Source organism: Physeter macrocephalus, chromosome 16, assembly GCF_002837175.3.
Source record: "Physeter macrocephalus isolate SW-GA chromosome 16, ASM283717v5, whole genome shotgun sequence".
NCBI lineage: Eukaryota > Metazoa > Chordata > Mammalia > Artiodactyla > Physeteridae > Physeter > Physeter macrocephalus.
This window is the reverse complement of record NC_041229.1, coordinates 15,577,277-15,602,232: the sequence shown is the minus strand read 5'-3', so window position 1 is coordinate 15,602,232 and position 24,956 is coordinate 15,577,277. Positions and strand designations below refer to the sequence as shown.

At 52.1% G+C, this 24,956-nt stretch overlaps 3 protein-coding genes across 8 annotated transcripts in view; 1 reads left to right on the top strand and 2 right to left on the bottom strand.

Moving 5' to 3' along the window:
• The first annotated feature begins 752 nt into the window (after window positions 1–752).
• Window positions 753–3,172, top strand: APOC3 (apolipoprotein C3). Its single transcript, XM_007117161.3, has 4 exons — window positions 753–791; window positions 1,433–1,500; window positions 1,667–1,790; window positions 2,851–3,172. Exons 2-4 carry the CDS (start codon window positions 1,446–1,448, stop codon window positions 2,969–2,971), a joined length of 300 nt encoding a protein of 99 aa, XP_007117223.1. The 5' UTR covers window positions 753–791; window positions 1,433–1,445; the 3' UTR covers window positions 2,972–3,172.
• A 2,250-nt stretch (window positions 3,173–5,422) lies between these two features.
• On the bottom strand, window positions 5,423–7,587 carry APOA1 (apolipoprotein A1). Its single transcript, XM_007117156.2, has 4 exons — window positions 7,398–7,587; window positions 7,130–7,192; window positions 6,794–6,947; window positions 5,423–6,160 (listed from the first exon to the last, which is right to left on the bottom strand). Exons 2-4 carry the CDS (start codon window positions 7,170–7,172, stop codon window positions 5,560–5,562), a joined length of 798 nt encoding a protein of 265 aa, XP_007117218.1. The 5' UTR covers window positions 7,173–7,192; window positions 7,398–7,587; the 3' UTR covers window positions 5,423–5,559.
• Window positions 7,588–14,108: 6,521 nt separating this feature from the next.
• SIK3 (SIK family kinase 3) overlaps window positions 14,109–24,956 on the bottom strand; it is a 256,319-nt gene continuing 245,471 nt past the window's right edge. For 4 of the 6 annotated variants that reach the window (XM_024131196.3, XM_024131198.3, XM_024131197.2 and 1 more), the window contains 4 exons: window positions 18,973–19,136; window positions 17,911–18,043; window positions 16,898–17,068; window positions 14,109–16,202 (listed from right to left, as the gene is read on the bottom strand). In XM_024131196.3, the coding sequence (XP_023986964.1) occupies window positions 16,911–17,068; window positions 17,911–18,043; window positions 18,973–19,136 (455 nt within the window). In that variant the 3' untranslated portion in view covers window positions 14,109–16,202; window positions 16,898–16,910. Of the gene's footprint in view, window positions 16,203–16,897; window positions 17,069–17,910; window positions 18,044–18,972; window positions 19,137–23,863; window positions 23,940–24,956 lie in introns of those variants that run through there. The other 2 variants (XR_003683519.2, XR_003683518.2) reach the window with 2 other exon arrangements.

Genomic DNA, 24,956 nt, shown 5'->3' with positions numbered 1-24,956 from the left:
CCCCAACCATGAGCCTGGATCCTGTCCCAGGGAATGTTATCAGTGGGTCCAGAGGGCAAGGTGAGGAGGAGGGGATGGTAGGATAAAGGCCTGGGACTCAGAGCGGCCTTTGACCTTCTCCCACCACCCCCTGCTCTGGGATCAGCTCAAGGAGGCTTCTGGGTAAGCAGCACCAGGGACTGAAGCCCACAGATGGAGATGCTGGGGAGGTGGCTGTGTGCCCTCAACTGTGTCCCCGCTCCCCGCACAAGCCTCTGCCCATAGGTCTTCTGTGGCTTCACTCTAGGCACCCCATCCCGACCCGCTGAGTTGTTCCCAAGTCTGAAACAGCCCATCCCCCTCTCACATCACCCACACCCCTTGCAGGCTGTTGTCAGGGCTTGGGGCTGGGGGGTGGAGGGGTGGGAAGGACCTGGAACCCAAGTGTGAAAGGCTGAGGTTTGTCCTCTAATCCCTTCTCCTATTTTGCCAGCCTCTCCCTGGGGAGCCAGGCTGCTCAGGAAGAATGGGGTCTCCCCAGGCCCAAGCCACCCCCGGGTCCTGAGCCCATCTGGGCTGCAGGGGTGGCAGAGAGCAGCATGGGCACCCGTAGCTTTCTAGAGATTTCCCAACTCCCAGCAGGTCTGACTGCCTCTGGCTACCCTCTCTCAGACCCTGGTCTAGATTGATCAGCAGGTGACCTTTGCCCGGCTCTCTGGGCCCTCAGTGCCCGCTGCCCTGGGGACGATATAAAACAGGTCAGAACCCTCTTGCCTGCTTACTCAGTTCATCCCAAGAAGCAGCTGCTCCAGGTAATGCCCCCTGGGGGGAGGAGGAGGAGGAGGAAAAGGAGAGCAGGATGGAGAGAGCCAGGCGGGGGTCCCTGTCCAGCCCAGCCAGCAAAGCCTGGAGAAGAGCCTGCTAGAACCGAGGAAGCCTTAGGGCTTGATGAGCGTTCCCCTCCCCAGGGCATTCTGGGGAAACCGAGGTCCGTGGGGGAAGGTCACTTGCCCAAAGCTACGTAGAGCGTAGTGGCAGAGGTGGGGCTGGCACTGGGTCCATTTTCCATGCATTCTGCATGTTTAGGACTGGAAGAAGCCTTAGACACCCCAGTCCTACCCCAGGCAGAAAAACTGAGGTCTGGAGGGTACAGAAAGCCACCCAGAGTCACACAGCATTTTAGTGGCGGAAACCTGGCCAGAACCCAGGTGTCTTGATTCTCGGGCTGGTGGGGTTTCTGCTCCATGCCACTCCTCCCTCTCTCTGGCCTGGGTCCCCCAAGTACCCTATCTGAAAGCCCTTAGCCTCCCCCATACTAGGACGGGAACAGGCCGTTCCTCCTCCTGGCCTGACCCAGCTCAGGTCCTACTTTAGGGGCCACTGCGCCTCCCCAGGGAGCCCCCAGCGGCGGTGGGGGGACGTGGGGCACCCCTCACGGGACACTTCCCTGCAGGAACAAAGGTGCCATGCAGCCCCGGGTCCTCCTCGTTGCTGCCCTCCTGGTGCTCCTGGCCTCTGCCCGTAAGCAGCTGGTGGGACTGGGCTGGGGGTGGGGAATGGGCCTCTATCTGCCTGGAGGACCCTTGGCAGGTGGCTTGGGGATGCCGGGCCCCAATGAGTGGCTGGGCAGGAAGCCAAGGGTTCCCCAGACGCCGATCGACTCCACTCAGCCCCACTCTCCTCATAGAAGCTTCCGAGGCAGAGGATGCCTCCCTTCTGGGCAAAATGCAGGACTACATGAAGCAGGCCACCAAGACTGCCAAGGACGCACTGACCAGCATGCAAGAGTCCCAGGTGGCCCAGCAGGCCAGGTACGCCCTCCCTTCCCTGACCCCGGCCCCCCACCTGCCCCTGACTTGGTGAGAACCCAGGAGGAGGGCTGTGGCTCTCCCATGGCCACCAAGGACCTGAGCCTTTCTGTCTGTAAAACAGGCTCCCTCGCAGGCAGAGGGCACCAAATACCGCCTCTTACCCCTTTGTCGTCCCTCCTTTCTCCCTCCGTGCCCCGCGTGGCTCTGAGGGAGGCCATTCAGCCTTCACTTCCAATTTCCTTTTCTTATAGTCTGGCTCTAGGTTTGGCTCCACCCGACGCAATTTCAGCGCGGGGTCGTGTGTGTGCGTGTGCGCGTGCGCACGCGTGCGTGTGCGTGCGCGCACGTGTGCGTGTGTGTGTTTCTGCCTTGTTGCAAGCCCTGGGGCCTGTGTGAACAGAAGTCGGTGCTTCCTCTCCCACCCTGCCCCTGCCCACTAGTCCTCTGCTCTCCCCAGCCCCCTTCCCCGCCTCCACTTCACCCACATCGGCCGGCATTTCCATAGCAGAGGCGTTCACAAACATTTTTAGTCCTCAGAACCCGCTGTGGAGTGGGTATTATTTTCCCCATTCTGCAGATGAGAAAACCAAGGCTCACTTTACCAAGTGACCTGCCCCATTTCATGCAGCTAATCAACCCTCTGACGATTTTCTAAATGAGAGACTGCTTCCCTCGGCCCCGCCCCGCTCAGAGACCCGGGGATGTACAATTCTAGGGCGCCTCATTTGCCTAGACTAGAACGACAGTCCTGACCTTAAACATCTACCCACTCAATCACTCCTCTCCAGCTTGCTTCAGACCCACGTGGCACAAAGGTCTGCCCCCACCTGGAGAAACTCGGATTTGGCTTGTGCTGGGGGTCCCATCATCACCTTCGGCGTCTTTTCCTGGGGTGGCAGCTGTAGGGGGTCCCTGCCTGGGGTCTTGGAGCATTGCTGGGTGGAGTTGAGAAGGTGCTGGGAGAGGCAATGGGGATATGGTGGGAGCCCCATGGTTGCCACTGCCAAGAGACCGGCTCTCACCCCACCCTGTTCGTTCCCCTCACTGATTTGACCCCCAGAGGCTGGGTGACCGACAGCTTCAGCTCCCTGAAAGACTACTGGAGCACGTTCAAGGGCAAGTTCTCTGAATTCTGGGATTCTGCCCCGAGCCCCGCACTACCTTCACCTGAGGCCATCTGAGATCTCGGTACCCCAAGTCCGCCTGCCCATCCATCCTGCCAGCTCCTCGGGTCCTGCAGCCTCCCAGGGCTGCCCCCAAAGGTAGCTTGAAAGGGACGACATTCTCAGTGCCCTCCCACCCCACCCCAGACCTGGCCCACCCCCAGGGTGTGCTGTCTTTCCAATAAAGCTGGACAAGAAGCTGTCATGAGTGGGATGTCCCACGCGTGCCATGTATGTTTGGGCGCGGGAATGGGCTGGGGCTCTTCCGTGGGTGGGCTCAGGACTGACTCCAACTCAGGCAAGCCTGGGGCTGGTGTCCCACCCACCTCTTAGCTGCTGCGTGGGGTATGGTAGGAATGACCCTACCTACCCTGCCTGCCTCCACAGGTTTGCATGGAGGAGCAAAGGGGATGCTAGGTTTGGCAAGACTTTGATAAACTGTCAAGTGCTGTGTAACATGTCTTGAGTGTGTGCTCTGTGCCAGGCCCTGCGCCTGGCATTTTATGTCATCATCAGAATTGAGACTGTGTGTAATCATCAAAATTCTGGAGTTGACTTGCCCCGACCAGGCCACCTGGCCCTCTCAACCACATTTGAGGGAAGGAAGCTGAGGGGGTAGTAGTTAAAGTAAGATACATCTGGGCTCTAGTCTTGGCTCTATCACTTCATATCAGCCTCAGTCTCTTATCTGTAAAGAGGGTACAATGATACTCCATCCACTGTAGGTTTGTTGAGAATGAATGAAGGAAAGGAGACAGTGCACAGCACCTGGGACATCAAAGGCACCTGGTAAATGGCTGCCATTGTCACTACAGGCTGAGCTGATTGTCCCCTTGGGACCAGGATTGGAGTGGGGGCGGGCAGTGTCCTGGGAACTAAGGAGGAACCCAAGGTCACCCAACACAGGCTGCGCCCCTTGTGTCCCCACTACCCAACAGATATTCACGTCAGAGAGTTCCAGAACTACAGACTACTTGAGCAGCCCCCCACTCTTCCAATGACAAGACTGAGGCTCAGAAAGGTGAAGGCATGTGCCCAATGTCACTGAGTCGGCAAACAGCAGAGCTGGACCTCCAGCCCAGGACAGCTGTCCACATTCTGCTCAGCTGACACCGAAAAAGGCTTCGTTACTCCCATGCCAGGTGTCAAAGGCTCCTTGACAGATCTTGGCGGCGTCAGGACATCCAGCCCCACTGGGAGACATCTGCTCTCTCTTTGGAAGTCCACCTGGGCTTCTCTTTGGGCCCAACTTGGCCAGGGATCCCAGCACCCACACCTGGAAAATGTTCTCACCCAAATCTGGGCTTGACACCTATTGTAGCTCAGGATGGTTAGGAACTAAAAAAGCCCACTCCTTTATCCAAGAGCTGTTAAGATACACTGGAGGTAGAGGAGGGGTAGATTTTCCAGCACCAGGGCAAAAGGCCCTGAGGGGAGAGGGAAGGGAAGGCTCCGCGAATGCACTGCCCAGATCTTTGCAGGTCTGTGAAGCCACAAGCATGCACATGGGGGTGTGCATACCTGAGTGTGAAGAGGGGCCGGCTGTAAACACTCAAGTCCATATGAACTTGAATGCCTGGCCACAAACTTATTATTTTTCTTTTTAATCATCATGGAGGCTCAGGAGCACGTAGGTCTAAAAGGGGCAATCTAGACCACCCTGCTCTTCAACCCCGGAAGTGACTTCACATCTCCAAGCTCCAGCTTCCGCATCCATACCATCGATTTCCTGGCAGTCTACCCAGGATCTGGGGAAGGATGCAGTAAGATGATGGATATGAAAACACTTTGGAGATTAAAATGTGCTAGCTACCTGCAAGAGGTGGTGATTATTTTTCTGACTCAGGCCAGAAAAAGAGGAGCTGGCAGGGCTGGAGCCCCAAGGATGGGGCTGGCACAGCTGAGCCCGAGGAAACAGCGGCTGTTTCCAGGCAGGGTGGGAGTGTGAGGAATGGCACGAGGCCCTTGTGGAAAAGGAAAAGGGATGTGTTTGTTAAAGTATTTTTTGCATTAATAAAGGATGAAGGAGCAAGTGCCAAGCCCTTCATTTGAACCTGCCCAAATCCTTCAAGTTCCAGTGGCTCGTTATGGTCCGTCGGCCTCACCTGCCCTAGAGTAGGAGGGCTGGGGGAGGGTCCTGTCCGCTGCCCACGGGAAACGCTGGGGACGGGGAACCCACTTCTCCCGGCAAAGCCACTACTTCTTGCTTGAGGCCCTTTCAGGGCACCTGCGTTGGATTATCTGTCGCTTTGCCTGGTCCTCTATTAGTTCCTTTCTGTCCCCACTCTTGAGCCCCTCCCCGGCCAAGCAGGTCCTCCAGCATTAAGGCCCTGAGAGGCCCCAGTTCAGAGCTGATGACTCCACGGGGAAATCAACAGGTGTCCCTGCCCTCTGGCCACGCCCCCCTGGAGTCCACTCCAGCGTCACTCCCCCCAACCCCCCAACCTCATTCTCCCCAAAGAGAATTTCTTGGCTTTTGGAGAACTCTTTATTGTTTAAAAATCATCATCGAAGCTTCAGAAAAACATACAACCCATCACACCCTTCCCGCTAGAAAATGTTTATTCTACGAAACTGAACTGATGGCGAGGGGAGCCCAAGGCACCTCATTGGGCATTCAGCTTCTTGGAGGCCTCGTCGATGGCGGCCAGGATGCTGACCTTGAGGCTCTCCAGCACGGGCAGCAGGCCCTGGCGGAGGTCCTCCAGCGCGGGCTTGGCCTTCTCGCCCAGCGCTTTGAGCTGCTCGCTGGCCTTGGCGTGGTACTCGGCCAGGCTGCCGCCGCCCTCCTTGAGCACCTCGAAGCGGGTGGCCATGCGCTGGCGCAGGTCGTCGCTGTAGGGCGCCAGCTGCTGCCGCAGCGTCTCCACGTGGGCGCGCGCGCGGTCGCGCATCTCCTCGGCCAGCGGCGTCAGCTTGTCCTGCAGCTCCTGCACCTTCTGGCGCGCGCCCTCGCGCAACTCCTCGCCCAGCGGCGCCACCTTCTGGCGGTAGATCTGCAGCTCCTCCTGCCACTTCCTCTTGAATTCGTCCAGGTAGGGCTGCACCTTCTGCTTCACCTCCTCCAGGTCCTTGTTCATCTCCTGCCTCAGCGACTCTGTCTCCTTTTCCAGGTTGTCCCAGAACTCCTGGGTCACCGGGCCCAGCTGTTCGCGCACTTTGGCAAACGTGCTGGTCAGGCTGTCCCAGTTGTCCAGGAGTTTCAGGCTGAGGGGGGAGAGAGAGGAGGGCTCAGGGGAGGCCTCCCAGGCACCCCGGCGCCCCCCGGAGCTGCAGCCCAGCGCCCCCGCTTACCTGAGGTGACCCCTGGACATGCCTGTCCCTGAAGGTGCGGCAGCTGGGGGCAGACCCTCAGCCTGGCTTCTCCCATCCATGATCTCCCCCCCCTACTCCCATGGCATCCCACTGACCAGATGGACAGAGGAGCTAGAAAGAGAGCTGGTTTTGGTACCCAGTCCTGTCTGTCCCCGAAGCCTGTCATTTTAAGGACCTAGTCTCCACCCTTCCAGCCCATTCTCCTCTCTGAAGACAGCCATCCTGTTGCTGGCCGGAGCCGAGGAGGGAGTTAAGAAGGGAGTTAAGAACAGGAAGGGGCTTGTTGCACCTGCAGGCAGAGCGCGGTGCCGTGAATACTGACCCGGCAGCACTGGTCAGCCCCCTGCTAGGGGGCTGGGACCCTGCGTGGGGATCCCACTTCTGTCTTCCACCCAGGTCTTCTATGGGGCCCATCAAATAGCAGGTGGGGATTCGGCCAGTCTGGCTACTTCTTCCCACAGGCCTCTCCACCCCCAGCACCGGCACCCCCTACCCCTGCCCCAGGCCCCCAGGCTGGGTCCTTACTTGAGCTGTTTTCCCAAAGCGGAGGCTTCAAATTGGGCCACATAGTCTCTGCCACTGTCTTTGATTGCATCCACGTACACGGTGGCAAAATCCTTCACCCGATCCCAGGATGACTGGGGGTCATCTTGCTGCCAGAAATGCTGAGCCTGGCTCCCTGGAGGTGGGAGGGGAGACCCAGATCAGGCCAGCTCTGGGCCAGGATCTGAGCTGAACTGCTAGGTAGGGGAGAAGGGGGTGAGGGAGAAATTCTGCTCCCCGCACCCAGGAGGGTGGACCACAGCGGTTCAGAGAGAAGTCGCCCCCCCATGGTCAGCTCCCTAGGTTGGGGGCACCTACCGGTGAAGAAGAGCACAGCCAAGGTCAGCACCAAGGCTTTCATCCTGCAGCGACGTGGGTGACCTGGAGGAGAAGACGGGCCCGGCTGAGTGGGGCTGGAAGGAGCCCGCGCACCCCATCTCACTGTAGCCCGGGAGGTGGAGGCGGGGCACAGGGTAGGAGAGGGCCAGGTGTCCAGGGCCCCAGCATGGGGCAGAGGCTGGAACCCGGATCCCAAAGCCTGAGCCTCAAATGCCTAGAGCTGGGGGAAGCAAGTAGCAGCACTTACCTCAATGGCCAGCAGTCTCTGAACGGCCGGCTCTCCCCCAGCCTATTTATGTGACCAGCCAGGGGATGGGCTGGGAGGCTGATAAGGCCGGCCCAGGCCTTGCCACCGCTCACTGGTCCTGGCGATGTGGAACTCAGAGTTCAAGGATCAGCTCCATCCCTGGGGCCGGGCAAATAGAGCAGGCAAACAGGAAACTGTGAGGGCTGCAGGGCCAGGGATCAAGGGTTCAGGCAGGGGTGGGAGGGAGTGGGTGCAGGCTTGCGGGTCCCCAGAGTCTGGGTCAGCTGCACCCGGCCCCTTCTTCTCGGTCGGGGCTGTGTGCCGGCCATTGTCCATTGTGCCAGTGCAGCAGGCGAATGGGAGGAAGGAAGAAAAACACATGAGCTGCCAGCGATGGCTGGGACTCCTCCACTCAGGCGGCGGTGTCCTCCCCCGCTGTCCCCTTGCATTCCAGGGAGATTCTCTCACCTCCACCCTGCGCCCGCCTCACAAAGGCAGCAGACGGTGCTTCCACCAGGGCTGTGGCATCTCCTCGTCATCCCCCCTCTCCACACCCTTGCAGACCTCCCAGATCCAAAAGCAAAGGGAGCCCTGTGCTAGGATGCTGCCTGGGGAGAGAGACAGGACAGTGCTCAGTGGCTCCCAGACTCTGAGATGTCAGAGACCTCTAACATTTCCAGGCAAATTCTAAAGACCAACACAGAGATGCCAACTTTTCATTTTGTCATGTTAAAAATCTTACTCACCGCTGCGCCCCACCTGGCCCAAACCCTACCATCTGGTGGGATGAACTGGGAGATTGGGATTGACATATATACACTAATATGTATAAAACGGATAACTAATAAGAACCTGCTGTATAAAAAAATAAATAAAATAAAATTCAGAAATTCAAAAAAAAAAAAATGTCCCCTTGCATTCCAGGGAGATTCTCTCACCTCCACCCTGCGCCCGCCTCACAAAGGCAGCAGACGGTGCTTCCACCAGGGCTGTGGCATCTCCTCGTCATCCCCCCTCTCCACACCCTTGCAGACCTCCCAGATCCAAAAGCAAAGGGAGCCCTGTGCTAGGATGCTGCCTGGGGAGAGAGACAGGACAGTGCTCAGTGGCTCCCAGACTCTGAGATGTCAGAGACCTCTAACATTTCCAGGCAAATTCTAAAGACCAACACAGAGATGCCAACTTTTCATTTTGTCATGTTAAAAATCTTACTCACCGCTGCGCCCCACCTGGCCCAAACCCTACCATCTGGTGGGATGAACTGGGAGATTGGGATTGACATATATACACTAATATGTATAAAACGGATAACTAATAAGAACCTGCTGTATAAAAAAATAAATAAAATAAAATTCAGAAATTCAAAAAAAAAAAAAAACCAACCCCAAAAAAGCATAACCTCAGAATAAAGGACAGTTGCTTAAATGGGATACATAGATCTTTGCATTGTTAATATTTTTAATTAATTAATTAATTAATTTTTGGATGCAGTGGGTCTTCGTTGCTGCGCGCGGGCTTTCTCTAGTTGCGGCGAGCGGGGGCTACTCTTCGTTGCGGTGCGCGGACTTCTCATTGCAGTGGCTTCTCTTGTTGTGGAGCATGGGCTCTAGGTGCATGGGCTTCAGTAGTTGTTGTGGCTTGCGGGCTCTAGAGCGAAGGCTCAGTAGTTGTGGCACACGGACTTAGTTGCTCTGCGGCATGTGGGATCTTCCCGGACCAGGGCTCAAACCCATGTTCCCTGCATTGGCAGGCGGATTCTTTTTTTTTTTTCCCTTTTAATTTAATTTAATTTCTTTTCTTTTCTTTTTAACATCTTTATTGGAGTATAATTGCTTTACAATGGTGTGTTAGTTTCTGCTGTATAACAGAGTCAGCTGTACGTATGCATATATCCCCCATCCCCTCCCTCTTGCGTCTCCCTCCCACCCTCCCTATCCCACCCCTCTAGGGGGTCACAAAGCACCGAGGTGATCTCCCTGTGCTATGTGTGGCTTGCGGGCTCTAGAGCGAAGGCTCAGTAGTTGTGGCACACGGACTTAGTTGCTCTGCGGCATGTGGGATCTTCCCGGACCAGGGCTCAAACCCATGTTCCCTGCATTGGCAGGCGGATTCTTTTGTTTTTTTTCCCTTTTAATTTAATTTAATTTCTTTTCTTTTCTTTTTAACATCTTTATTGGAGTATAATTGCTTTACAATGGTGTGTTAGTTTCTGCTGTATAACAGAGTCAGCTGTACGTAAGCATATATTCCCCACCCCTCTAGGGGGTCACAAAGCACCGAGGTGATCTCCCTGTGCTATGTGGCTACTTCCCACTAGCTGTCTGTTTTACATTTGGTAGTATATATATGTCAATGCCACTCTCTCACTTCATCCCAGCTTCCCCTTCCCCTTCCCCGTGTCCTCAAGTCCATTCTCTACGTCTGTGTCTTTATTCCTGTCCTAACCCTAGGTTCTTCAGAACCATTTTCTTTTTTTTAGATTCCATATATATGTGTTAGCATATGGTATTTGTTTTTCTCTTTCCGACACACTTCACTCTGTAGGACGGACTCTAGATCCAACCACATCACTACAAATAACTCAATTTTGTTTCTTTTATGGCTGAGCAATATTCCACTGTACATATGTGCCACATCTTCTTTATCCGTTCATCTGTCCACGGACACTTAGGTTGGCAGGCGGATTCTTAACCACTGCACCACCAGGGAAGTCCCAGCATTGTTCATATTGATCTTGGATCCCACACAGGTGAGAATGGACACCAGCCCTTAGGGATGGCTGGTGTCAGGGAAAGACCTCTGGACTGCTAGTGGCAGGAGCCTAAGTTCTCATTTCATCTTTGCCTTCAGTGTGCAAAATCCTGGAGGAGGGTCCTGAGCCAGTTATGTAATGTCCCTGAGCCTTGGTTTCCTATCAGTAAAACGAAGATGAGAATGGGGGTGGTTGGGGGACGAACCCAGGGAAATCCTGTAAATCAGTACTGTGTGCTTGTTGGTGTTTGCAGAGCCATTTTGTAAGGTTTCTCCTGGAAGGTGTGCGAGCCCCCAACACCAGGTCACCTACAGGACCCCGGTCATAGAACCTGTGAACGTGCAGGCCGAGAGGAATTTTGAGATCAGCCTCTCCCCACCCATCATCTTCAGATGAGGAAACTGAAGAGTGGAGGAATTTGCCCAGTGTCCCTGGTGTCCCAGGGAGTTAGAGGCAGGGCTGGACTTAGAACCCACCCAGGTCTCTGGACTGAGGACCCAGGGCAGAAATGTGCTCTGCACCACCTACCCAGGAAACTCCCTAATGTTCTAAAACCCAGTCGGGGACTGCCGTCCGCCAGATCCCGGAGTGGTGGGGCTCCAGGCCTCTCCCACTCTAGCCAGCCTCATGCCTTTCTCCTCAGAGGGGAAAGCTTTGGAGCTGGACCACCTTAGGTTTCAGTCCCAGCTCTGTCACTTGTTAGCTGTATGACCTGGGCTAGTCCAGACCTTCCTTCCACCTAACCTCAGTCTCTTATCTGTTAAGTGAAGATAATGATAGAACATGCATCTCCTAGAGTTATGGTGGGAGTAGCACGCATGGCAGGCAGGATAAGCCCCTCCCCCAAACATGTCCATGTCCTACTCTCTGGAACCTGTGACTGTTCCCTTACATGGCAAAAGGGACTTTGCAGATGTGATTATAAGGACCTTGAGATGGGGCAGCTATCCTGGGTTATCCAGGTGGGCCCATGCCATCACAAGGGTCCTTAAATACACAAGAGGGAGGCAGGAGAGGGAGAGTTGGAGAAGGTGGGAGGTCAGAAGCAGAGGTTGGAGTGATGTGTTTGCTGGAAGGGGGCCATGTGCCAAAGAATGCGGGCAGCCTCTAGAAGCTGGAAGAGCCAAAGAAGCAGAGTTTCCCTAGAGCCTCCAGGAAGAATACAGCTCTGCTGACTTCATGCTTTAAGACTAGTGTGACCTATTTTGGACTTTTGACCTCCAGACCTGTACTGTCAGATAATAAATTTATGTTGTGTTAAGCACTAAATCTGAACGTGCACGGCAAAACTGAAAGGGATCTGGCACTTAGTAAACAGTAACTCTTCTGTGGCCCAGAATCCCAATTTCTGCCATCCTGCCCCCCTGCTCCCACTGAACACACTTGCACTGTCAGACCAGAGCAGGGCTGGACTGTCAGACCAGAGCTATGACCTCAGTTTCTGGTGGCAGAAGTGGGGAATCACATTTTCTCTGCGTGGCCTTGACGTGCAGATGCCGAGATGAGAGACTGACCCACCCCCAAGGCTCTGTGGGCTCAGCAGAGAGGGAGGCTGCCACTTGGCCAGCCCAGCTCCCTGCCTGTCGTCTAGAGTCTGAGGGAGGCTGGTCCCCTGCTGGGGCAGCTCAGGGGTGTCTCAGGACGAGAGGCTCCTTCCTCTTGGGGAGGGGGGCGGTAGAGATCCTCCTAGCCAGCATACGGGGGGGCCTCAGAAGCTTACCAGTTGGGCACTGTTTTGCCCTGCTCTTTGGTTCACTACTGAAATGATTAGAGCAAACCTAGTGTTTGACATCTGCGCAGTTCTTTAGCGGCCAAAGCAGTTTCGCGATGAACTCAGTTTGTCCCTTTAAGGCCAGCAGGCCAGGTATTCTCCTCATGGTGTCTGTGAGAAGGCTGCAGCTGAGAGCTGCTAAGAGCCGCCCCGCGTCCTTCAGCCCTGTGTTCGGTGCTGGCAGGAAGGGAGTCAGGGGGCCTGGCTTCTAGCTCTTTGATGGTTGCCTGTCAGCCAACAGCAGCCGGACCCCCGACTCCCAGAGCCCTTGTTCGATAGCATCTTACCAAGCCAGAAGCTTCCTTTTTAAATATACTTATTCACTAGTGTGTCTACTCCATCTCATTGTAAGATATTTGGCTTAAACCAGCCCAAGCCCCCTCGTTACTAATATTTCAGAGAAGCGAGTCTTTCTGGACAGAGACCTATGGGAAAACCACCACCAATAGCAAACGGAGCGCATCTCAGAACCAGACTTGGGGTCCAGCCAGTCATTGTCAGAGGCGCCAAGTGCCTGGATTGGACTAGCTATTTGGTGGGTGCAGGGCCTACCAATGCAGGCCCGCAGTCCTACCACCCTCTTCCCCCATCTGGGGAGTCTCCAGAGTGGCCGTTTCTGAAGTGGGTCCCCTGACACGTGTGGGAGTGTGGCTACAGGAGTGGATTTTGCTCCGAATGACTGGCCACTCATTTCACCATTGATGTCTCAACGTTGTACTGGTCAGTCTGCAGTGGGAGGACTCTGTCCCCTGCTAGGCCTGGCACATAACAGACACTCAGCAAATATTTGCTCAATGATCCACACTCGCAACCAAAGGAAGGGTCACCAGGGAGGCAGATGGTCACCTGAAGGAGCGGGCCTGGAGAGGGGACACAGGAATCTGGAGCGTTTGGCCCTGTATCACAGGCCCTGCTCAGAACATTTACTGGGAAAGCACATGGTGCAGGTCCGGAGGGGAGGCTTGAAGTTAGGAAGGTTTGGATTGATCAGGGGAGGAGATCCCCACAACCACCAACACCCTACTATCTGGCAATTTTGTTGCAGCTCCTGGTGACAGATCCCAATTTAGACCCAGGGCAGGGCATTGTAACCAACCAAGATTCTCTCCTGCCCTCCTGCCTGGGAGATGAGGCAGCAGAGCAGACGTCTGGCTCCTGGGCAGGCGCGCCAGCCTTCCGATCTTGATCTGTGCCGGCGGAACGGGCTGGGGGCTACCACAAAGTCAGAGAGATGAGTAAGGATCTGTCAGCAGGGCTTCCATCTTCTAGAGCTCAGACCTCAGGGCCTGTATCCAGGAGGCAGGGCCCTGAGGGCCCTGAGCTCATGTCAAAGGCATCCTGGCTGCATGCAGGAGGGCGTGGCACCTCCCGTAAGTAAAAGGTTCTTACAAACCGTTGGAAGGCATCTGGGTTTATCGCTGTTGGGTTTCAGAGACACTCCCAGCCTTCCACGGGAGTGTGTACACACTCAGATGATTTCTAGAAGACCCCTCTTGAGAAGGCTTTTTTCTGTTCTAAACAGTCCCACAGCAACTTTCTAGTCCACCATGGGCTCCCTCCTCTCCCTCTTCTTCCTATAAACTCAGTATTTCCAGCTTTTGTAATCTTTCTTCATAGAAGGGCCTTCCATCAGCTGTCTGTCAGCCGTGGCTGGGGCCCTGCTAGAAATTCTACCCTGCCCTCTGGAGTCCAGCCGTGGAAAAAGGGGGGAAACTATAGCAAAAGTCCCCTTCCATCCTAACGCTTATAGTTGATCGTATCACTGGGCTGACTGAGGTCACCCCATAAAGGCCTCTGCCAACTCTTTGAGGTCCTCCTTTTACTCCTTCAAAAGTACGCTCTCAAGGAATCCGTCTTCCACCCGACTCAGCAAACTCTAACGTTCCCTTCTGAGGGGCCAGAGTCCAATCCAGGTGCCTGACGACCCAGCGTGGAGTTCTAGAGAATGCTCGTCTCGCAAGGCGGGGTGAGATAAAGCACTGCTCAAAGCCCCACGCTACACGCCCTCAGCCTCCAGCATTCCAGCTTCCAGCCTGAGCCTTTCTCCCAACTAGACTCCAAACCACAAGGCAAGAAACATATCAGCATAAGATCATAATCAGGTGTTTATTTGCACAATCCCCTACTGTCCAACCAAGTTACTAAGTTGTAAGTGCCCACCAAGAAACGACTGAAGGTCTTACTGCAACTTGGGTCTGGAGATTTTTAATCCTTTTTTAGTTCAACATAAATGAGAAAGAAAAAAATACTCTGACAGTTTCAAAGAACAGAAATAGGAAAGTATGTTCATATACATTCAACATATACTGCGCATATTGGTCACTACAATACAAAGCAATGATTTTTTAAAAGTGTAGTTCGCAAGATGGCACGGTTAATAGGCTCACTGGCTTTTGTCTGGGTGGTTGCAGGGGGGCGGCAGTCTGCTCCGTCCATCAGCATGGTGAACAGAACAGGCTGAGCACGTGGTGGGAGGCCAGCATGGGAACTGCAACGAGCCCGGAGAAGTCAACAGTGGCTGTCTGGGCTATCTCGGTTGCTTCCAGAAGGTGAGCAGCTGGTGGCCCCACCAAGTGGAGGGGGTTTGGGGACCAAGGAGACACGGAGAGATCCCAAGAAAGGCTCTTGCACTGCAGAAACCGACTCGAGGGATACTGGGTCCAGGAGCTGAGCTGCCAACATCAGTGAGAAGGACAAGCTGCATGGGGATCCTGTCAGCAACACCAGGATGGCCATGCTGGGAACCCGCTTTCTTCTGTGCAAATTCAGGATGAAAGACTAGGAGGGGCCGGGGGACCTTTTACTCTTGCTTTCCCAGCAAAATGGATCAAGAGTCAGAATATTTAACACCTCTTCCTTGTTTTGAAGATCGGAAGGCAACAACCCAGATCCTCTGTCAGCCCCCAGCCAGCAGAGAAGACTTTGGTTTCTAACAGTGAAGAAAAATAATGACACAAATAATAGCTATTGCATATGCACTGCTTCAGCTGGGGGAAAGGAGACCACGACATCTGTCACTGGCACGAGTGAGAACTGTTCACAATTACAAGGTCTAAATAAAATACTTTGAACAAAAGGTGCAAGTCACAATTCAAATAGAACAGAATCTGGTTAAACATTTCTCTTTTAAACAAAAATTCCTTTTGTTTTTATTTATTAATAATAATAATAACAATAATAATAACAATAATATCAACGTTTACCAAAAACAATTCCTACATGATCAAGAATTAAAATAGGGGCTGAGGATGCCCAGGGAGAAGGAGAAGTTAGGAGAGAGGCAGGACCCAAGACAACCTCCTGTTCTTCTTGCCTGTGACAAAGAGGCTGAAAAGGAAAAGCATTATATATATGTATATATGGATGTATACGTATACATCCATATATATATATATGGAGCAACAATCCTTGTTATAGCACAGTATAAAATGAGAATAAAAGGTGACACAAAAGCATAGTGTACCACTGTCGGGTGTTCAATCTGTGGGTAGAACCAGCAGGATGATAAAGGCAACCAACTTTCCAGGTTGTAAGAGGGGAGCCGAGTTACACACCAAACAGATGTTCTAACTGGCAACCCATCAACGCCAGGCCACTCGCAGCCTCCGTGCTAACATTCTCATATGACCATGGCTGGGCCAGACATGTTTTTCAGTGGATCCCAGCAGCAAAGACCTCTCCAGGTCCCAGGCTTGGGGTTTCTCTTTTTGCTCTCCAAGGGCCAAAGGCTTGTCATCCCTTCCTCTGTCTCTTTCTCCAGCTGCTGAGATTCCAGAGGATGCTACCCTCTAGCGTCTGCTCCTGCGGAAGAGCAGTGCAGGGGCTGGAGGGCGCCCTGTGGACAGAGGCCAGGGAGGGGAGTGGCTCTGCGCCCCTGGCCACCGTACACGGACTGCTTTGCTCTTCTGCCTCAAAAAAAGGAAAGAAAGAAAGAAAAAAAGGAAGAAAATCACCTCCAAAAGAAAACATACTTAAAAACAAAAAAAACAATCAAAAATAATCCAAACCAAAACCAAACAAAACCACCAACTCAAATACACCAAATACACTTTCACGAAAGGCGGCGAACATGGATTTCCTGTTTATTTCCTTGGTGACTTGGTCATACAGGCGAACGTGGCAAAACCCCCCTCAGAACCCAAAAGAACAGCACGCTGATGAACCAAATGTGAGGAAAGGAGCCGACATTCTGGGTGGAGGGAAACACAATGGCAACTTGGCGCAATGCTGCTAGATACTGTTGGTTTAAAGTCAACCTTTCATTCCCGCGCGGTACATAAACCTGCAACAGAGCAGCAGACACAGAGAATTAGTTTCAAAAGAGAGAGACTCATATATTCCACTGGAAACTTAAAAAAGAAAAAAAAATAGGTGCACTTTACCTCAGATATTTAAAGAGTTTTGCCTAGTATGGATTTGCCAGATGGCTTAACTTTCATCAAGTCTCTTCTGTCAATGAATTTTCAAAGACAGAACCGATACTACCTGCTGTGTGCGTTTAGGCATTACTCCAGCCAGACTGGACTGTTTACCCGTTTTCTACCACTGGCCTCTGATCACACATTTCTGGAATATTTTGCCACTTGCAGCAGAGCCTTAACAAAATCTGGCTGGCCATGTTTTCTTGCTGAATTTCATCCTTCAGGACTGAGTTCAAGGGTCACCTCCTTTCCCATTACCCTGGCCAGAGGTCCCGTCTGTCCTCTGAAGCCCTAAGCTCACTTACTCTGTGGAGGCTATGGCACCTGTAACACGTCTTATCCCCCATAATTCAACCAAGGGACTATGGCCAGCATCCACCCCCCAAACAACTAGCATAGTGCTTCATGAAGGAACAGGAAGATACAAAGACCTTGATGGGAAGAGTGGCGTTGTCAAGTTCACTGGCTTGAGTTCACATGGAAGGAACCTCCTGATGGGATCAGGAGCTGGTACTGGGCCAAAGGACTGGTTTGCCCCGGCCAGGGTGATACTCACTCTCCATCTTTTGCTACACGCCTGCCTGTTCCATGCTGAAGGAGACCTCGGGGTGCTTGTAGCTGAGCAGTATGTCTGTAATACATGTGGACGGGTAGCAAGAGGAGTTTAAATGCTGGCTGCCATCAGTCAGGTCTGGGTGCTCATGACCTCCAAGACTCTCCCCGCATTCTGCAAGACCAGAAGAAACATGGGAGATTTGCAGGCAGCGGGGTGGCAGGTGGGCAAGAGGTAGACAGAGGTGGAAGAGAAGTCTGAACCTTCCGTAGGCTGACGACTCCCAGCCCTGAACTCTAGCTCAGAGCAGGCCCTCGGTCTGGCTAGTGACCGTGGCTGGGGGCCAGGCTCCTTCCTGTTGTCCCCAGTGTCCGTTTTTCCCTCTTCCTTTACAGTCTCCCACCGTCAAGCACTGTCAGCTCCTGGGGAGGACACCCTCGCGGCTGGCAGACGCTGACTCCTGGGCACGCTCTGTACTCAGGACACTGGCCTAAGCACTTTAAACTCCCCAAGCTAGTTAATGCTCACAGCACAATCTAGGACAGGGGCTCTGTTGTTTCTGTCCCTTTACAGAGGAGGACCCTGGGGCTCAGAAAGGTTAAGCGCCTTAACCTGTGGAGCCGGTAAAGGGCAGTCAGAATTTACTGCACACCTGTCCGCTCCCGAGCCTGGGCTTTATATCAACTATGATGCCCTCCCTCTACTGGTTGTAAAGGGAGACAGACATTAGGACACGGTGCCCTCTAATCAGAACCAGAAAAAGAGTTATTGAAGGAGCATCCGAACAAAGCACTGCAGACAGAAGTGTGATGCCCCTGCCCTCAACCAGGAGGCGTGCTCCTTCACGCACTCACACTCGGTGTAAGAGAACTGGGGAAAGGCTGTATCCAGAACCCCTTGGGGATGCTGTGGCTTCCCATGGGCTGTTTATACAAGAGGGGAGTAGTCACTGGTGAAGATGAAAGGGGGGCCCCTCCAGGAACTTCTCCGGGCGCCCCACGCACAACACCCCTCACCCTCATTCTCCCCATCCTGGAACTGCTGGCTCCCCATGAGCGAGGACTGACTGAGAACCGCATCTGACATCCGGGCAGAACTAAGTGCTTTCCCAGCCACGAGACTCATGCCAGGCAAGTTATCCAGCTGCACCTGCAGGAAACAATTAGGAAAAGAAGTAAGGATATCAGAAAACGCGCCACTCTCAGGGACCCTTAGAGACAGCTGTGCCCTCCAAAAGAGCCCAGGCAACGGCCGGCCTCAAGCACCAGTCGCAAGCACTACCACCCAGACTCCCTTCCTCTGCAGGGCCATCTAAAGGGGGATGCTGCAATGGTGACCGTGCGGGAAGCTGAGGCTGGGGGTGGGGGTAGGGTGGGAAGGGAGGGGCACGGTGAATCTCAGCTGGTAGTCAGATGCCCTTGACATCTACATGGCCTTCCAGTGCCAGGTTTCTGACCCATCTCATCACCATGAGGAGTCTGTCTTGGACAGCACTGTCAACAGCACTCTCTGCGAGGATGGGAATGTTCTGTACCTGCCCCGTCCAATAGGAAGCCAGCAGCCACAAGGGCTACTGAGCCCTGAAATGTGACTAGTGTGACTAAAGAACTCAGTTTTAAATTTTATTTTGTTTTAATTACATTTGCAATTGAAAAGCCACATGTGGTTGGTTGCTGCTGTATTAGACAGTGCTGCCTAAGGAAACAAGTGGATTGCGGAGTGGATGAGCTCCCTCATCTGAATAAATTCAATGTAGCTGCCAGAAAACTAACCAAGAGCCTGAAGGCTCATTTGCTGGGGTCTGAGTTTAGACTGTCTGGGGAGAAGTTCAATAACTAAGACTAGAGGAAACAGATGGCAACCATTCTCGATTCCTCAGTCTCAAATGTGGAGTTCAGATTCTACGGAGATTCTCCTGGAGTTTAGGATTGGTTGTTACGGTGATTCAAAGAAATGCTCCCTTAGTGCCCGGAGGCGCTGGACTCTGGCTGAGGAGAATGAGAGTAGATGCTACCCCACATTCCTAAGTTCTGTTTTCAAGGATCCCACTTCCGAAAAGCAGGAGGGGGCCAACATACATAAGCATCGTCACTGTTCTGGATCGTGTGGTGTCTCTGGAGCGTCCGGGGCCTGTGGTGTTCACTGACTGAGGGGTGTGCTGGGTACCCAAGTCCGTTGTGATCTGGCAGCTCCATTGCTTGTCCTGGAGAACTTCTATCCATGCAGTTCCCTAGGACAGACTCTGAGGGGACAGAGCAAAATAGGGTCAGCAGACCTAGAGTTTCTCCCAACACTGGCACCTCTCACCAAAGAGATATCTCGCAAGGGACAGTGGGCAATGGTGAGGACCACACGTGCACTCTCCGCTAGTCCTCAGCTGGCTGGTGATGCTTAGAGGAGCCTGGACCAGCCTGCCAACCCTAAGTCTTGACAGCAAAGCCGAGGCTCTCTCTTGCAGGGATCATACCCTTAGGAGAAAAAAAATCCCACATATCAGTGGTTGGCTGGATCACACTGAACCTTTTCTTTTTTTCTTCATTTCTCTGTTGATTTGACGGTGCTATGTTCCCACACCTAGATGCACAGAAGAATCATTCTTGGAGCTTCCAGGACCTCTAGCCTGGGAGGATGGCCTCCATCCTGTGGACGCCTCTCTCTCCTTCCTTGGCTTCCCCTCCGTACACCACCCAGTCCCCTCCTCTCTTCCTCTGACTGCTGCCCCCAGCTCCTTCACTCTTTACACTTCTATCCTTGACCATCTCTCTCTCCCTACACTTACTTTGGCAGTATCATCTATTTTCACGACTTCAACTACACTGCTTCTATATAAAGAATTACTGAAATGCTCTTTTAAGCTCCAGATCCAAAATTCTAACTATTTACTAGGTATCTTTCCCTGGATGGCTAACACTCAACATGTCCAATTCTAAACTCACCAGCTTCCCCCACAATCTCCTTCAGACATCCTGGTTTTGGTGCCTACTTTCCTCATCTTCTGGGTATGATGAGCTTGTGGAGTTCATATTGATTCCTTACTCCTGGTTCCACATCATCCTAAGTCAGAAGAATGTGCCCCTCCAATGTTGGTCACTTCAGTCTCTTTCTTACTAATCTCACTGCTTCCACTGAAGTCCTGTTACCTCTTCCCCGGATCACTATAATAGCCTCCTAACCATCCCTCTAGCACCGCCCTACAAAGACTAACCTTTCTATAGGGGAGCCCAAACCCCTAATTTTCACAACACCGTCCCAGCCTCTCACGACTCTCCTCTACATTCTAAGCTCTGGTCAAATGGGACCATGGACAGTTCAATGCATTTGCTCTCACTGTTCTCTCTCTCTGGAAATGCTTGATTCTTTTACTTCCATTCCTGCCAATCCGAATCAACTCATCCTTCTAGGTCCAGCTCAAATGTTATAATTTTTATGAAAATTTCCCTTTCAAACAGAAATAGATCTTTCCTTCCTTTAAATGTCAGAAGACTTTATTGGACTCTGATTACTCTAATGTTATTCCTGGCACCATCTTCAATTGCATACTTGTCTTAATTATTCATATTAAACTGTAAATTCTTTGAGGACAAGAATTGTATTTTATGCATGTTTGTGAGCCTTCCCTATTCCAGAACATTGTCCTATTCCCAGTGTTTAAAAATAATCTCTTTAACTGATATTAATAAACACTGTCTTAGTGTGGGTTAGCCACCTGTCAGTCATACAACCCTGTGGGCTGGATTTTGGAGAGAAAGAGGAATTCGTGAAGACTGAGTATTTCTTCTTCTTGACCAAGATGGTCAAGAAGAATACCAGGGCCACACCTAAGTTGACAGGATCCTCCTGTGGCACTTCTGGCTCCAGTCCTTAAGAGCCTAGAACTTCAACATACGTTTTCTTTGCTTGGTTGGTTTTTCTGGGTTAAAGCTCCCTGGCAACTATTGGGCTTATCTCCTGATGAACGGTATCTTAGCGAGACCAGGTTTTAAACAAATTTTAATGGGAAATACAGTCCTAACGCTAACTGTACCATCCCAGTATCTATTTGAATAACGAAAGTAAAATGCGCTGCTTGAGTGATGGTTAAAGGGTTTCAGGTCTCTATATTCAAACGGTCTCCGTAACCATCAAGGTGAGGCCTGGGTTCAGGGGCTGAGGCAGGACGGGAAGGGAGGGGAACAAAGTGACATGCACGTTGCTGGTAATGCAAAACACTCTGGAGAAAAGTGAAAGGATGGGAGCTTCCAAACTACCAAAAATGAAGTCAAGTGAGAAATCTTCTGAAAGTTCTTTGAGCAAAGAGGTCAAAGGAAGAGCCAGGAGCCACCTCTTTTGCTACTGAAAGCTAAAAGCCAGCAGCAAGAGGAAGATAAAAGAAAGCCTACGCCAGGACTTGCTCTGTGGGATTAGGTCACCCATCCTGCCCACCCAGCCCGATTCCTCTGTGGACATAGCTCACGTGCTGGCCGCAGGGCCAAACAAAAGCCACCGGCAGGAAGTGGTGCAAGGCTGCCTGTGTGGAGCGAGGGACTGGCTCTTGAGTCTGCTTTGCCAGGAAGGAACACGAATAGCTGCTTCTTACTTTTCTGAATTGTTTTCTAATGCCTATACTTTCTTCCTTGATAGCTAACCCCCCATCCACTCAATTTCTTGGGGCTCCTTTTTTCTGGACTATAGAGCTGGATGCAAATCTCATGAGCTGCACCTCCTTGGCTCCCAAAGACAAACACGAGAGCTCTCTTGTTTAAAGATTTTTAAAGGATGATTATCAAACGTGAGGAAATGGCAAGGCTAACAGCATGTATAAGCCCTGGTTCTTGACATTCAGTTCCTTCCCACCTCTTCCAGAGGCCTCAATGTGTTTACCTGATATGTATGCTGAATCTCCCTCCCCCAACCCACCTCTCTTTTTTAAATCTATTTTTATTCCTGAGAATGGGGTTTCTCCAAACCCAAACACCTACCCTCCTTTTGGCCCTGCCTTTGGGAAGGTCCCATGGATTCTGTCCTCCTAGTCTGCTCTCTTCACAGCCTTTGGGTCTGGTGCCAACACACCTGAAGGTGCCACCAAGACAGAGTGAACTACTGCTTGACAAATCACATGACGAGCCTTTCTGACTCCCTGGCCTAGAGCTCAGAAGCACTAGCTCTGGGGTCAGGAAGACCTGGGCTTGGATCCTGGTTTCACCAGGGTTCCTGAGGTGGAGGATCCTGGGCAAGTTACCTGACTTCACTGGGTCTCAGTCTCTTCATCTGTAAAACAGGACTTACTCCACAGGTGGGTAAAGGGCTTACTTGAGCTTGGTACTCTGTTATGAGCTCAGTAAAGACTCATACTCATTTCAGAGATGTTACTTCTGAGTGGATGGGGCACAATGAACCAGTTGACAGAAACAAACAAGAAAGTGATTTTATCACAGAATCCTACTTCCAGAATTATGGGGGCAATTTACCCATAGGTAAGTGAACAAGTGAGTCACTGAAACTTTAATTTCCAGGAAAGAAGCCTCTGGTTTAGGAGCGACAAATGGAAGTTAAAAACTACACGAAAGGGAGTTTCCTGGCGGTCCAGTGGTTAAGACTCGGTGCTCTCACTGCTAGGGCTCAGGTTCAGTCCCTGGTAGAGGAACAAAGATCCTACAAGCCTCGAGGCACAGCTGAAAAAACCAAACCAAACCAAACCAAAATCAATCAAACAAACAAATAAAAAACTAGACAAAAAAGAAGCCTATTAAGGACTTCCCTGGTGGCGCAGTGGTTAAGAATCCTCCTGCCGGTGCAGGGGACACGGGTTCGTGCCCCGGTCCAGGAAGATCCCACATGCCATGGAGCGGCTGGGCCCGTGAGCCATGGCCGCTGGGCCTGCGCGCCCGGAGCCTGTGCTCCGCCACGGGAGAGGCCACAACAGTGAGAGGCCCGCGTACTGCAAAAAAAAAAAAAAAAAAAGAATCCGCCTGCCAATGCAAGGGACACGGGTTCGAGTCCTGGTCCGGGGAGATCCCACATACTGTGGAGCAACTGAGCGCGTGTGCCACAGCTACTGAGCCTGCACTCTACAGCCCGCGAGCCACAACTACTGAGCCCACGTGCCACAACTACTGAAGCGCGCGTGCCTAGAGCCCATGCTCCGCAACAAGAGAAGCCACTGCAATGAGAAGCCCGCGCACCGCAACGAAGAGTAGCCCCCGCTCGCTGCAACTAGAGAAAGCCCGCGCGCAGCAAGAGAAAGCCTGCGCACAGCCAACAACAACAAAAGCCTATTAATAGGAGTTGGGTAACAAACCAGGGCTCTGTCTGTTCAAATTTCAATATAACTCACAGGTCGAAGATCTGGAAGGGCTGGCATCTTTTGCTTGGCAGATATACTTGGAAGGGGTAGAATGGGAGGCAAGGAGGCATCAAGAAAAGAATATGACTAGGAATTCGGGAAACTTGAAGTCAGGTTCCAACTCCATCACAAACAGTGTATGAACGTGAATAAGTCATTTAATCTCTCCTAACCTCAGTTTCCCTATCTGAAAAATGAGGGTTGTTTAGGGGCTCAAGAGCTAACACATGTGTAAGGGTCTTTAATAAACTCTAAAGGACTACACAAGAAAAGTATTATTTTTAGTAAGAATGTTGAGTCCTGCGTTTAGAAGTCCCCTGTGACACTCTATAGGTGAGACCCTCTGACCAGTTTGGCAGCTGGGGGGGCGGGGTGGGGGAATGCGGGCATGTGTGTAAACAGACCAACCCACTGGCCAAGGAACGGGAAATTCAGGCTCAAATCTTTGGCATTCTTTATGCCAATTCAGCAGCTGGAGGAACTATCAAGCTCACCACAGGATATATAAATAATGCGAAAGAGGGCTTCTGGGAGCAGAATTCTCGGGTATTTACCCAAGTAAAGCTGAGACAGTACAGGGGGAAGGATGATCATCTGATCACGCAAAGGGAAAAAATACACAAACGGACACAAAGCACAGCACCCACCTACCCAGGAAACCTCGGGGCAGCTTGCACAACTCTCTGTTGAATCTGTCAATGTTGACTCGTCCTTACTCATTTACTGGGTTTTAAGAGAAAATGAGAGAAATGACATGTTGTGCACATCCCTCCTAAAGGTTCTGAGGGGTAAACCCTCCCAGTCTGTCATCGTTTGACTCCTCTGTGAGGCCTGAAGTCCACCGATGCTGCTGAAGCTGAGTAGGCTCCGAGAAGAGGATGTGGTTTTCTTTGTGAGTTCAAGCTGGTAATCTCACTGTGTAAACCGGTTATGCTATCATATTTATTTGCAAAGTAAAAAAAAAAAAAAAAAAAAAAATCAAGTGTATGTAATACTACAGAGGGAAGATAAACCTTACTTCTGCTTCTGGAGTGGCAGACGGGAGATTACAGGCAGCACGGGGCATTTTAGCCCTGAAACTTCTACACATTACAAACAGACCTTTGGCACGTTGCCTGCTCAGCGCTCTGGCAGTGCCTGGCCCCGCACTGATTGGTGGCATACGGCCGTAAAAAAAATAGGTAAGCATGGCCGCTAATACGACGGCATGTAATTTTCCTTGACTAACATCAGCAATCCCTGATAATCTACCCTTAAGAAATTTTAGAAAGATGCCAGTAGCTCTGCTCGTTATAATTATACCTCTTACAGCACTCATTACATAGCGCTTCATTTAAAGCTGTTTATGAGCTTGTCTCTCCGAACCCCCAGCCCCCAGTACAAGCTCCCTGAGGGCAGGTTCTCCACCTTTTCATCCCTGCATTCCCCACTGGACCTAAAATACAGTCTTGTGTGATCTAGTCATTCAATAAATTTCGCTGAATTTGCTCTATCACAGAAGTAACACATGAAGTGTTTGGGGGCCCGTGTGTAACTACACAGAGATGGAGGTCTCATCAGAGCAAGCAGCAGGCGTGTCGTGTCCCCCCCCCACCCCCCCCACCCCCCCCCACCCCCGCAAAGACATAAACAAGGACGAGCCGCACCCATGTGCCTGCAGGGTGGTGGGCGGAGCACATCACAACCCTTTCTTGGCAGAAGGAACGGCAAATTATCGGATGATTCTCTGGCGATCGTAAA

Coding starts and splice junctions, on each gene's coding strand:
- APOC3 (XM_007117161.3), top strand. CDS start 1,446: ATGCAGCCCCGGGTCCTCCTCGTTGCTGCCCTCCTGGTGCTCCTGGCC. Junction 1,501..1,666: donor GGTGCTCCTGGCCTCTGCCC/GTAAGCAGCTGG, acceptor CTCTCCTCATAG/AAGCTTCCGAGGCAGAGGAT. Junction 1,791..2,850: donor CAGGTGGCCCAGCAGGCCAG/GTACGCCCTCCC, acceptor TTTGACCCCCAG/AGGCTGGGTGACCGACAGCT.
- APOA1 (XM_007117156.2), bottom strand. CDS start 7,172: ATGAAAGCCTTGGTGCTGACCTTGGCTGTGCTCTTCTTCACCG. Junction 6,948..7,129: donor GGCTGTGCTCTTCTTCACCG/GTAGGTGCCCCC, acceptor TCCCACCTCCAG/GGAGCCAGGCTCAGCATTTC. Junction 6,161..6,793: donor GCTTTGGGAAAACAGCTCAA/GTAAGGACCCAG, acceptor CTCCCCCCTCAG/CCTGAAACTCCTGGACAACT.